A 12,834-nucleotide genomic window follows, 5' to 3' on the forward strand; every position below is an offset into this window, starting at 1 on the left:
AAGATGCTCTCACCACAGACTCACCCAGAGTTTCGACGATAGGCAGTTTTTTCACAATGGCCCTTTTCTTCACCATTCTCATAACACCAAGGGCTAAAGTCACTGTGACCACAATGGGAAGACCTTCAGGAATTGCTGCTACAGCCAAACTGTAACCAATATATTGAATTTTAAGTTAAATGGTAACCACAGCTATAATTTCAATTGTCTGTTACTTAAAATAGTGGCTAATAAAAATGTAAAATTAATATTGTCAATGTCCAAAAATAGCCTCAAAAGGGATGAAAAAGTTCTGACACTAGATAGCGGTGATGGTTTTACATTATGAATGTACTTCATTCAACTGTACATTTAAAATGGTCAGTTTTAGGGTATGAGTATTTTATCACAACAAAAAAAATTACTTCAGTTTCCCTTTGTAATATAAGAGCAAATTAAATCTCTTTTTATCCCATTTCGAATATTATCTCTTGACTCTTCTACAGATAAGAACAAATACATTTCTATTCTTCATTCTAACATTGTTTCCTCCTATGCTTTTACTTCCCAATTTCTATTATCTATTTTTTTTTTGCATGATCTGACTTGATATCATTAGTATCCTTTACTATAACCATAATTAACTTTTTCATGCTTAGTTTACTGGTTGATTCTAAAAGTTGAAAGCCAGTGAATAACATTTACAATATCTCTGACTAAACAGTGTATACTGGAGAGTCAAGAAATATGTGCTACTATAAGTAGTTCCTTCTCTCTTTTGAACTATAGACTAGTGGTTACCAAAGGGTAGGTGGGAGAGTAGAGGGGAGAGATAGGGGGGAAAAGGGGGTCAAAGATGTGGTGACAGAAAGAAATCTAACTATGGGAGGTGAACACACAGTGTAAACATGTATATGCCTTACTGTTAAAGTATACAGCTGAAACTTATTTGATTTTGTTAACCAATGTCATCATAAAAAAATTAATTAAAAAAAAGAACTATTCTAAGTTCAAATAGAATCCTCTCTTGTTATGCTTTCATTAACCCTCACTATATCAAGAAAAATAGGCATCATCATTTACAATCTAGAGCCAATGGAACTTTTCATTCTTTATATTTGTCATTTTATAAATAATCTGCAGTGGAATAAAATAGATTGTGAAAAATATCATTAGAGATTTCCACTTGAATTTTAACCCCCAACTATATTCCTTAATTTGAAGGTGTATATATATATCTGAAGGGGGTAATGTCCTTCGGATGCGGCTAACTGCTCATCGACTATTTATAAATGACCCTGGAAAATATTCGCCTTATCAATTCAAATTCAAAAAACATTTCTAACAGTTTATAGGCTTATCAATCCTGATTCTTCTTTTGGCATTATTTCTTTAAAATAAAACACTTATGAAAACACTAATGATTTATAACTGTTGAAAAGAGGACAGTGACCTTTTTGTAACATAACGGCTAAACATTTTCATTTTTAGATTTATAAGCACCAATTACAATGCTGAACCCAATGAAGTTTTTCATTTCTATGTAATTTATTTCCTTTTTATCATCTTTATTCCAGCCTTCAGCATTTCTCTACGTATAAACAGTATGAAGTAAATGTTGGTAACAAACATCATAAAAGATGAAATAGTCATCCATTCTTTAGCGAAAAGTAGTGGTCCAGGTTCTTGTTGGAAAACACTGCATGATGAATTTCTTGCTGTAGAATGACTAACGGGAAGAGAATATCTGTCCTTCCCTTTTTATCCTTAGAAATAAACTATTTACTCAGTAATTCAGAAGTTTGAGAATATCTAGTGTATCATCACCCAAGGATCTGCAATAATGAGATTTAGCTTATGATTTAATTTCGTCCTCATCATTAAAGCCTACACAGTGGTTTCACCTTCTGGTTTGTGTAATAATTGTGAAAATTCTTGTCAATTATTCACTGCCACTATGATGAAAAATCTAAAAATTCTGAACTCTCAACTTTTAATGAATGAAAAAAAATAAAGACTGTCTCTTCAGATTTTTCTTATGTCTTTTAAAGATAACATAATACTTTGGGCAACACAATAAGAAAGCAGAAGTATAACGCAATAGTGATGGTTTACTTTATTATTACATCAACTTAAAGCTATCCCATCATTCTTCTGCCTTATTGTTTTACCCATTTTTAGCACAGTTGGAAATAATTGTTAAAATAATTGCTAGGATAAAAAAAATAGCAAAATGTTTCAATACCCAGAAAAAGGTCACTAATGATCTTATAACACATCTTAGATTTATAGACCCATACGGTACTAAAACACAGAACAAGTTTTTTATTTTATTAAAAAATTTAAAAATGTTTTGTGCTTTGGAAAATCTGGAAGTAGAAATAAAAATCATGATTTGTCAACTTCACAAATAAGAACTGCTCAAAATATTCAAATGTTAAAAATGAATACAACAGATAATATCCCAACAGTTAAAAATCTCAAACTCATGCCCCATTTTAAATTTAAATTGTATTTAATCAATGGCCTTTTTTAGAAATATTTAAGCCAAGACTTTCAAAATGTATTTTTGTCTTTGAGGAAAAGATATACTCCTTCACAAATATCTTTTAACTTCTTACTCATCCTACATATTTCTTGTAATCCATTCAATTGTTTTAATCCATTGATTTTTGTTCTAATTCTTGAACTATTACTTCTTAGACCTACTATACAGAGTTGTCACCCAGGATTTCTTTTCCTTAGATGCCTAGGTGAGTTCCACTAACATATCCCACACATCATCACTGTCCTTTCTTTTACCCTTGTTTTGCTGGAATTCATATAAAGATAGGTCGAGATCAATTTTCTAATTGCCTGCCTATTTATTTATAATTAACTGGACTGATACGGCCTAGATTTATACTTAAAATCATTTTCCCCCATACTTTGATGGTACTACCCCATTGTCTTCTAATATAATCTAATGTTGCTGTGGATAAAGGGTTAATAAAATCCTTTTCCCCATCTGTATTGGTTAAATCTCTAGTTCTGTTCTCCTAGTGACCTGAAAATGGTAGTATGTCAACTATGTTGCTAGGCAACACTGCTTATAATAAAGGGATTTCCTGATTGATGAACTGTCTGTGGACTGGCAGAATTACAATTACTTTACAGTAAGCAATAGCTTTGGGTTTCCTGAGTATAGTGACTCATAACTGGACATGTTTCTTACAGGCACCTTGGAAAGTGTATGTTTCTAGAGATGTTAGCTTCTGTGCAATATGAAGCATTTTAAATACACGGAAGCCCCACACTCACAAGGTCATCTCACCTCCTTGTAGCTAAACTGAACTGCTGCACAAACTGCTACAAAGACTCTCTCAGAAGAGGGATGCCTTAAGTTGCCCTGCTGTATACAGGGCACATGTACCAGATGTGACCAATGAAAGTCTCATGAGTTGAAATGGTAGTACTGTCTAAAAAGACCCCATGATAGGAACTACAGTTACTAATGAGAAGTCAGACACCCATCTAGTTATTCTACCTTTGTAAGTGAGCTAACTTGTTTTTTTTAGTTTCACAATAATTTATCTATGCTGGAGTTTTCAATATGCTGGATGGCATGTGAATCCTTTCAAACTATAAAGACTCATGTCTCACTTCAGATTAAGAAAAGATTCATGCATCATTTCTTACATAATTTCTTCTTACCTCTTTTTGAAATGTCTATGAATTAGATACGGTATTTACTGAATTAGTCTGTCACTTTTATCTCATTCTCTGTTTTGGACATTTTACTCCATTTTTTGAGAGACCTCATCAATTGTATATTACAGCCCTTAAATTGAAATTTTAATTTCAGAAATCATAATCTTAATTTCTAAAAACTCTTTTTTGTTCTCATCCTTTTCTATAGCAATCTGTCTACCATGAATGCAGTATTTTTTACAAATCTCTGAAAATACAAATGCTGTTGTTTTTTTTTTCTATTTCTTAAAATTTTTGTTTATCACTGAAATTGGCTTGAAAATACCAAGCATCTAGTATGGGTTTCTCCACTATCATATATGTTGGCTTTCATTTTCCTAGATGTCATTTCAATAAATGAATTCTGAACTATTTAAGTAGCGATATTATACCCCATGTGCTCATGCAATACCTCCATAATGAAACATAAGCTATAGGAGAAATGAGGGGCAAAAGGGACTTCCATTTATAAACAAGCTATTACGACTTACCTTACACTAATAGTAAACATTTCCAGGATATCTTTTCCTAGTAACCAGCCAACCAACATGATGATACCTGGAACAGAATCAAATAGCTATTTTTCCTTTTTATATAAAATCTATAGGTATAGAAGGGATTGAATAATAAGCTGAGGGCAGCCTAAAAGTTCCTTGATATTAAAGGGATAGTATATCAGATCACGATTACAAGATTTTACAAAAATCCATTTAGCAAAGATTAAAGTTAATGCTGTGTATGCAAACATGCACACACATATATACAGCTTTACCTTTTGTTGCCATAGCTGCCACTCACCCCTTAAAGCAATAATATTTGAGAGTTTCCAGTATAAGGAAACAGTACCAATGCTTTCATATAATGGGGGAGAAAAGAAGGTAACATAAGACGTATACAGGTCTTCTATTTATTATCAGCTTTGCAAAAATAAACCCTGGAACTTTACTTCTCATAACTCAATATCCAGACATCACACATTAAATTTGTACTGCAAAACAAAGGAGTACTTAGGATGTGGCTCAAAGAGTGATGTACCTTACTTAAGAATTTCTAAAACTGCATTACCATTTAAAAATAACTTTTATGATATTAAAAAAATTTTTAAATCAACATAAATTAACTAATCCCACATTCTCTGCTTTAATCTGTCTTTGAAAAGGAAGGGTGCAAAGAGTGCACTACTGGCTTTGTGAGAAAAACAATATAATCAGTTTTAATAAAGCAACTTGGAGATATTCTAAATCAACATGGACATTGAAAATGTTTTCTTCATATTTCTAACTACAAAATAATGATCCAGATCATGACTTTCTAAGACCCTATCCCAAATACTCTCCTGACAAAAGAAATTATGTCCAATGAATTATGCCAGGGGCCGGCAAATTACAATCTATGAGTCTGTTGCATGTTTATAAATAAAGTTTGTTGACACTAGCAACACCCATTTTTTTATGTATTTTGTCTACGGCTGTTTTCATGTAGATGGCAGAGTTGAGTATTTTGAACAGGGGCCCTATGGACAAAAGGCTAAAATATTTACTATCTTGCTCCTTTACCAAAAAAAAGTCTGCTGATCCCTGATTCTGATCTTGACTCTTACCCTATTTTATATAAGAAAAATTATGTATAATGTATCATACTCAAACCAGGTAATCATAAAATTGAAAGATTTTTATCCCTAAATTTGACCTGGTTTCATGGTACAGTGTTAACATAAACTAGAAAGATTTAATTGGCTAAATGTCTTTGAATTTATCAACTTTACTATAAATTCTAGTAATAGCCATAATCGGATGAAGGGAGCTATGAGAATATACACATCAGTTAAACAAGACGAATGAAATACTTTCCTACCTTCTTTTATGTTTGTGATAAAGACAGATGGATTGATAGAATATGTAAAGGAATTATTTCACTGAAGCTGCATAGCAGAAATACTGCTTTAAAAATGCATTACTGATTTAAAACATTAAGTTAGAAAGAATAATTAAAATAACATTATGAAAGAAATAAAAGAAGAAAGACACGAAATTGATGCAAGTGATTAATATATGATAGAGATGTCATTTCAACTCAGTGGAATAAAGAATGGACTATAGGATTTTTGGTACTGGGATAATTAACTTTTGAGTAAAAATATTATAACTCTACCTTAAGCCCTGTACTTAAATGAATCTAAATAGTAAACTTAAGTGTGAAAAAGAAAAAGTAAAGAGAGTGATGTCTAGCTAAATGTACTTATAAACATAAACATTTCCCCAACATGGGGTTAGAAGAACCTTTATGAATAAAACAAAGACAGAAACCATAATTGCAGAGATTATCAACAGGAGGATGCTAGCAGAGTCTCAGAGCAAGAGGACGTTTCAATTACGCACATCTCTTTCCGCTCTACCAAGTTTATTATATATCCCTCAAAAGTAATTTAATAATTGGGGGAAAAAAATACTTGTAACTTAAACAAAAGAACTGATATGCTAATTATACAAAGAGTTGTTACCAATCTAAGACTCAAGCTCCAAGAGAAGACAAAAGAAATAGATTGGCAGGTCATAAAAACACACACATGATAAACTGTTCAGTTTAATAAACTGTGAAAAATAAGTCTTTTATTCACCTGTTAATAACAATAAAGTTGGCAAGAGTGCTGGAAGACAGACATTTTTACCTTGCTAATTAAGGATATTATTTAGCAATATAAAATAAAAATCTTTAAAAACATGCCAAAAATTTAAAAATTACATGGATATATTTGACCCAATAATTTTACTTTTAAGAATTTATCCTAAGGAAATGAGAGGTGTTTGTGTTTAAAAAAAATAAAAATAAAAAAAAATAAAAAACCTGCACTGAAGAATAAGTTACATAATTAAAAACCTCAAAAAATCTACATAAATGTCTATGAGGCCTGATATATATGTGTGTGTGTGTATATATGTAAATATATATTAAATAATGTGCACATAGAGTACTATAAAACCTTTAAATTTGTTTCAGGTGAGCATCTATTTAATGACAAGATGTTTATGATAGGCTATGTGAAACAAGAAAAGGAAAAGCAGCCCATGAAACAATACTATTGCATTTTGTTGAAGAATAGAAAGACAAGTGTTTACAGAAATGTTCTTTGATTATAGGAGTTAAACAAAGAACAATGGCTGAGGATCAATTTTGTAATTTTTAAAAAGCAGTAATAAATTCTTTAAAAACTAATAACTAATTAAATTAATAAATTTATGTATGTATCTAAGCTCCCCCTTCCCACTCAAAAAAAAAAAAAAACAAAAAAAAAAACAAAAAAAAAAAAACCCAAGTAAATATATGAGATATACATACTCACTCTCCTCTTACCTATTATACCAAAGGAGTAAAAGGAAAGTTGTTTTCCTAAGAGGTCCATGCTCTTCTGCAGAGGGGTTTTTGGAGCCTTGACAAATTGAATAAGAATTGTCACCATGGTTGGCTAATTTTAATAACCTGTACTAGATGCCAGGGACTAATAAGTGTTTTACATACTCATGCTAGTGCTTAACATACACGACTATCCCTTAAGGTAAATGTTACCCTCTTCACTGAGGAAACTGAGGCTTAGACTTTTAGAAATCTGCTTATTTGAAAAGGTCCATGTTCCTATGCCTCTTTAAAGAAAAACCTGTTCCTCCTATCAGCTTCTCCAGGACTTCCTTACCCATCAGCTGGCCTTCACCTTTTCCATCTTTCTCCTTTCTGTATCCACAAACATATTTGTAACACAAGTCTTTTTATCCTGTTGGCTCCCTGATCTCCTGACTCCTTTCTCTAATAGTCCCTTCAATGCCAAGGTTCTTGAAATGGTTTATACACTGCATCGCAAATACTGGAGGCTTGGCAGGTTACCTGAGAAATCCAGATGATTTGGGAAGAATACGACATTTGTAGAATGCAACTTCTTTTTAACATATAAGAAAGTATTTCAAATACGAGAACTAATCTTCGAATCCTTAAACATCTTCCACATTATTTTACTTTGCAATCTTTTTTCCCATTACTTGGAATTTTGTAAAGTTAGGAATTTTGCTAGAAGACATGTTCTGAGGTACATATATACTATTTAGTAACCTTTAAAATTAGTAAGATAAAACTGATTTCTAAAAAGAACCCTATAAATAATTTGCTACAAACCTTTTTATCCTATAAACAATTCTATAAACATTTATCAAAATGTTTTAGAAATTAACAATGCCAATTCAATGCCAATGCCTATTACAAGCTTTCCAATTTTTTTGTAAATTTTTCAAAGCACGGATAATACAATATTACCTTAATAGTACATCAAATAATCCACCAATATTCTTTTCCTCAACTCATAATGGAGAATGTCAGATTAGAAACTAATATATAATTACAAACTAAGTACTCACTTCTTCTGCTTGCATCATTTTAAAAACCTCTCCAAATTCAGAATTTTCTCCTGTTCCAATGACAATACCCTAAAGGGAAAACCAGGAAAATACATTTATATTCAGGTGGCATCACTTCTCTCAACCAAAATAGCAAAACCTTTCATTCTATTTCTCCAAAGCCTTGCCTACAGTCAAGATATCTGACATATATATCCAAGGTTCCCTCAGCAAATTTACTTTTTGATGTTCCTATAGATCATTAAGTATTTACACCTTATAATACAAACCTGGAAATCAAACAATTTATTAAACCTATTTTGATTCAATTCTGAAGCCCATTTTTGTTTATATTAATATTTCTGAAATTTGAGTCTTATACTCAATAGACGTTTAATACTATTTCTTTTTCCCCAAAACGCTACTGAATGATGCCTTTTATATTTGTAAGATATTAGAATCCAGTAAGCAAAACATTTACGATTCAGTAGATAAATGATATTTAGTCAGAGTATTATAATCAGTACCCTATCAACTAAATTAAAATTTTATTTAACCAGTAATCAATATATCTATGAGCCACTGTTTCTATCTTAAAAAAAAAAAAAAAAAAAAAAAAGGTACTGAGGACTACGCCTTTAAAGGGTCCATTACCTAGTAAGTGGCAGAACTACGGACAGCATATTATACCTCAAGGACACAGCTTCTCCTCAGTTTTACAAACAGCTGCCAAGAGTTAGGTTCAAGTCTGTCATTTCTTTGTCTCAAATTTGAAAAGACCCACATATAATTAGCAAAAAAAGAATTGATGACATGGTTGAAAACAAAGGAACTGCTATTTGCAAAACAAGAAAAATAACTACCTTTGCTTTGCCACACCTGACCAGTGTTCCCATGAAGGCAATGTTACTTCTTGATGCAAGATCTCCATTTGTTGCAGCCAGCTGAGGAGCTGTCACCTTAGAGCAAGGTGTTGTCTCTCCTGTCAGGCTGGACTCATCAATGGAAAGATCCACAGCCTTGGGGAACATAAAGCATTCTATTATATTCAAGTTTGAAGACTCTCAGTGTTACATTTAACATCTAAAGAGCTTGTAACCATCACTTCTTCCTCAAATATCCCCTATTAATTACCCTAATCTTTTACCATATCCATTACTTTAAAACAGAAAACCAAAATAAGCACAACAATATTTTTAAAGGAAGCTGGAAAAATCTGACATGCAGAGTAGAATGCTGTACCGTGAGACCAGGTTAGGCTAAATTTCAAAATATAACTAGGGAAAGGCGATAGTAGCTGAGAAAACTCAACTCCCATGGTAAAATATTGTTTCCTAATTTTGCCATATCCTAAAGTTCTGGAAGTGTGTTTGGCCGATTAAAACCAACCATAACAGAAAGATAAACAAGAATAAAAGGTATCAAATGTACTGAGAAAAAAATCATTTTGTCATTTTGGGCTCAATTTTCATGAAAGATAAAAAAAAACAAAAACAAAAATTGCTACCATGTTCAAAGACAACAGAATTTTTCTTTATTAAAGGAACATAATTATTGGATTTTTCTTTCCAAATTAACCTTAGGACTAATACAGTTATTACCAAAATAAGACAAAAACAGTCTTTCTTAAAAGATGATGCTCATACTAAAAACAATCAGCTGACATCTCATTGCTCACTATCTGGTAGGCACTATGCTACATAGTATGCTAAATTACTTACTAACTATTGCTTAGCTGCTAACAACTATCTGCTTTGAAAGACAAACATATGATACTTAGAAATCTATGTTAATAAGCACACAATGTATAGATATTATTTGTGAAAACAACAAGAAGGTGGTAAAAAAGTAAGCAAAGTTTTTATATGCTATTGAAGTGAAGCTGATTATCAATTCGAGCTGCAGTTATAAACTGAGGATGTTAACTGTAACTCCCATCATAACCACTAAGAAAATAAATAAAAAATATACAGAAAAACGAAATGAGGAGGTAATCAAAGTATACATTAAACGATTAACACAAAACAGAGGAAATTGGAGGAACTAAGGAATAACAAAATACAACATATATAGAAAAACAAATAGCAAATGACAGAAGAAAGTCCTTCACTATGGGTAATCACTTTAAATGTAAATGGATGTATAATTCTGTAACATCTATACAATGGAATACTACCTGACAATAAATGGCAATTAAGTATTGATACATGCTACAGTACAAATGAACCTTAAAAACATTGTTAGTTGAAAGAAGCCAGAAACAAAACACAGCGTAAAATTCCATTAATATGAAATGTCCAGAACAGAGAAATAGATACAGACAAAGCAAGCAGATTAGGAGCTGCCAGACTCTGGGGCAGTGGCAGAGAATACCGTGACTGCTAAAAGGTAAAAAGGTTTTCCTTTGGGAGTGATGAGAATATTCTACGGTTAGACTGGTGATGGTTGCACAACCATGTATATATATAGGAAACCACTAAATGGTACATTTAAATGTGCAAACTATTTAGAATATGATTATTTCAACAAAGCTTTTTATAAAAATCTTTTTATATGTGGTAGATGCACCAGCACTTTTGGCATGAACTGTTAGTTAAAAATGCAGGATTCTAGGCCCATCCCAGACCAGCCAATGCAGAACCCAGATGATTCCTATGCACATTAAAAGTTACCATGCGTTGCCCAAGGGCAACTTTTAAGTCACAATGAGAAAACAGGCCTGAAAACAGAAAGGGGCTTGCCTATACTCACATGGTCAATTTATTTCATAAACAGACACATTTTATACTTTGAATCACAGTTGTTTGCAAGTTGGTGTCTCCCAGAAGAAAGGGCACACAGTTTGTGTCTTTTTTTCACTTTCTACTCCTGAAGCCTGGTACAGTGTTCCATACACCATACTCAAATATTTACTGAATGGCTAAAATAGCGTCATAACAGACTGATTTACCTTCACTGCCAAAATAAGTAAATTTAAAATATCACTACATGCTTACATTTTAGCAATGTTTGAAAAGGTTCTTTTTGAAAACCATAGCAAACCTAATCAGAATCTGAGTTTTGCCCAAATATGAAGTTTTTCACTGAGTAAATAAAAGTGTATTTTGTAATTTAGGAAGTCACGAGGCTCTAACTAATGGAGTTAGTTACCAAGCACTGAGGAAGCTGTTTACTAGTTCTTAACGAAACAGTGCGCAAGAATGAGCCTTACAGAAAAAGACATAATGGCTAAGTGAGGTTTTAGACAAGGAGAATATCTCTGACTCCGTAGTTGGTAGGTCACCAGAATAGATCTGTGCTTGTTCAACTCATTATTTTTGGCTTTTACTTGCTCTGAAAACTAAGGAATAGGAAGAAATAACCCTAAAGACACTCGCTGAACCAAACTATTATCCTATAACAACAAAGTAGATGGATTCATGAGGTAAAAACGCTCACTATACAATGCCAACTGGCTTGTCCTAAGTTTGGGCTTCTGAAGATGGCCCACAGTAGAACCTAATTCTGAGTAGAGATAACTTTTCTGCCCAGATTTAAATGGTCTAACAATCTAGTATCATAAAAATGGCTAATTCTTGGCTCTCAGCCACATTCAGTGGTTGTTTTATAAAAGTCAGATACATGTAGAAAGTCATAAAAAACAGGATTTTTTTTTTAAAAGAAAGCCATTGTACCTAGTGTCTAGATCTTAAAGACAGTTTCAAAGAATGATATGGGCTAATCCAAAGCACATGAGCAACAAAACAAAGTGTCAATGGAATTAATCATTCAGAACTCCAAGTGAAAGAAAATCCTGCTACATTTCAGGCAATGTTTTGGGGGGGCATAGTTTAAAAGATACAGCTGAAAGAGGTTAAATAGTTTTAACAAAGAAATCTTCTTTGTCTCTGACTTCTACATTGTTTTCTCCTATAAAGAATTCTTTGAATATCAATATAGACTTTACCTGGAACAATATAGAAAATATTCCAAAAAAGGCAAAAAATGTAGTTATGCAAGTACACACAGTCAATAATACTGTTTCATCTAAAGTCATTGTTTGACCAATCCATTCACTACTACTAATTAATTGACCAGTGGTGCCTCTTCTCAAATACTATTAAAAATTAAAATTAAAACTCTTAGGAAAAAAACTGGAGAACATGCTCACAGCTCAATTTCTCTAAGTTTTACTCAACCTCAGCTCCACCAGCTCCACCAGCTCCACCAGGCTCCTAAGCTGGTAAGGTTACTGCCACCAACACATATTGGGTCATTCCTTGGCTATGAAAAATTGACTGAGCAAGAAAACAAAAGACAGAATTCCTTAAGTTATCAATATTAATCTTCTTTAAAAAGTGTTCACAAATGACAGTCTCAGTCCGCTATGAACCAAATTGCATCCCCCTAAAACTCATGTCAAAGCCCTACTCTTCAGAGTGATGGTAATTGGAAATGTGGCCTTGAGAGGTAATTAGGATTAGATGAGGTCATGTGGGTGAGACCCTCATAATGGGATCAGTGGCTTTATGATAAGAAAAGAGATAGATCTGCTATGTGAAGACACAGCAAGAAGGCTGCAAGCCAAAAAGAGCCTTCACTAGAAACCCAATTCTGCCAGACCCTAACTGTGAACTTCCCAGTCCCAGAACTGTAAGAAATAAACATCTATAGCTAAACTATCCAGGCTATAGTATTTTATTACAAAAGCCTGAGCTGACTTAAAATAGAACTTATGAACAGATAATGTGAGATAAAAGTTGTACAG

At 32.6% G+C, this 12,834-nt stretch overlaps 1 protein-coding gene across 10 annotated transcripts in view; it reads right to left on the reverse strand.

The window, feature by feature from the left end:
* Window positions 1–12,834, reverse strand: part of ATP2C1 (ATPase secretory pathway Ca2+ transporting 1) — a 115,472-nt gene that overhangs the window by 49,426 nt on the left and 53,212 nt on the right. For all 10 annotated transcript variants that reach the window (XM_036219702.1, XM_016140269.2, XM_016140268.2 and 7 more), the window contains 5 exons: window positions 8,951–9,106; window positions 8,109–8,177; window positions 7,060–7,135; window positions 4,200–4,266; window positions 25–149 (listed from right to left, as the gene is read on the reverse strand). In XM_036219702.1, coding sequence (XP_036075595.1) covers window positions 25–149; window positions 4,200–4,266; window positions 7,060–7,135; window positions 8,109–8,177; window positions 8,951–9,106 — 493 coding nt within the window. The remainder of the gene's footprint in view (window positions 1–24; window positions 150–4,199; window positions 4,267–7,059; window positions 7,136–8,108; window positions 8,178–8,950; window positions 9,107–12,834) is intronic.

This window comes from Rousettus aegyptiacus, unplaced genomic scaffold, assembly GCF_014176215.1.
Source record: "Rousettus aegyptiacus isolate mRouAeg1 unplaced genomic scaffold, mRouAeg1.p scaffold_m13_p_4, whole genome shotgun sequence".
NCBI classification, from domain to species: domain Eukaryota; kingdom Metazoa; phylum Chordata; class Mammalia; order Chiroptera; family Pteropodidae; genus Rousettus; species Rousettus aegyptiacus.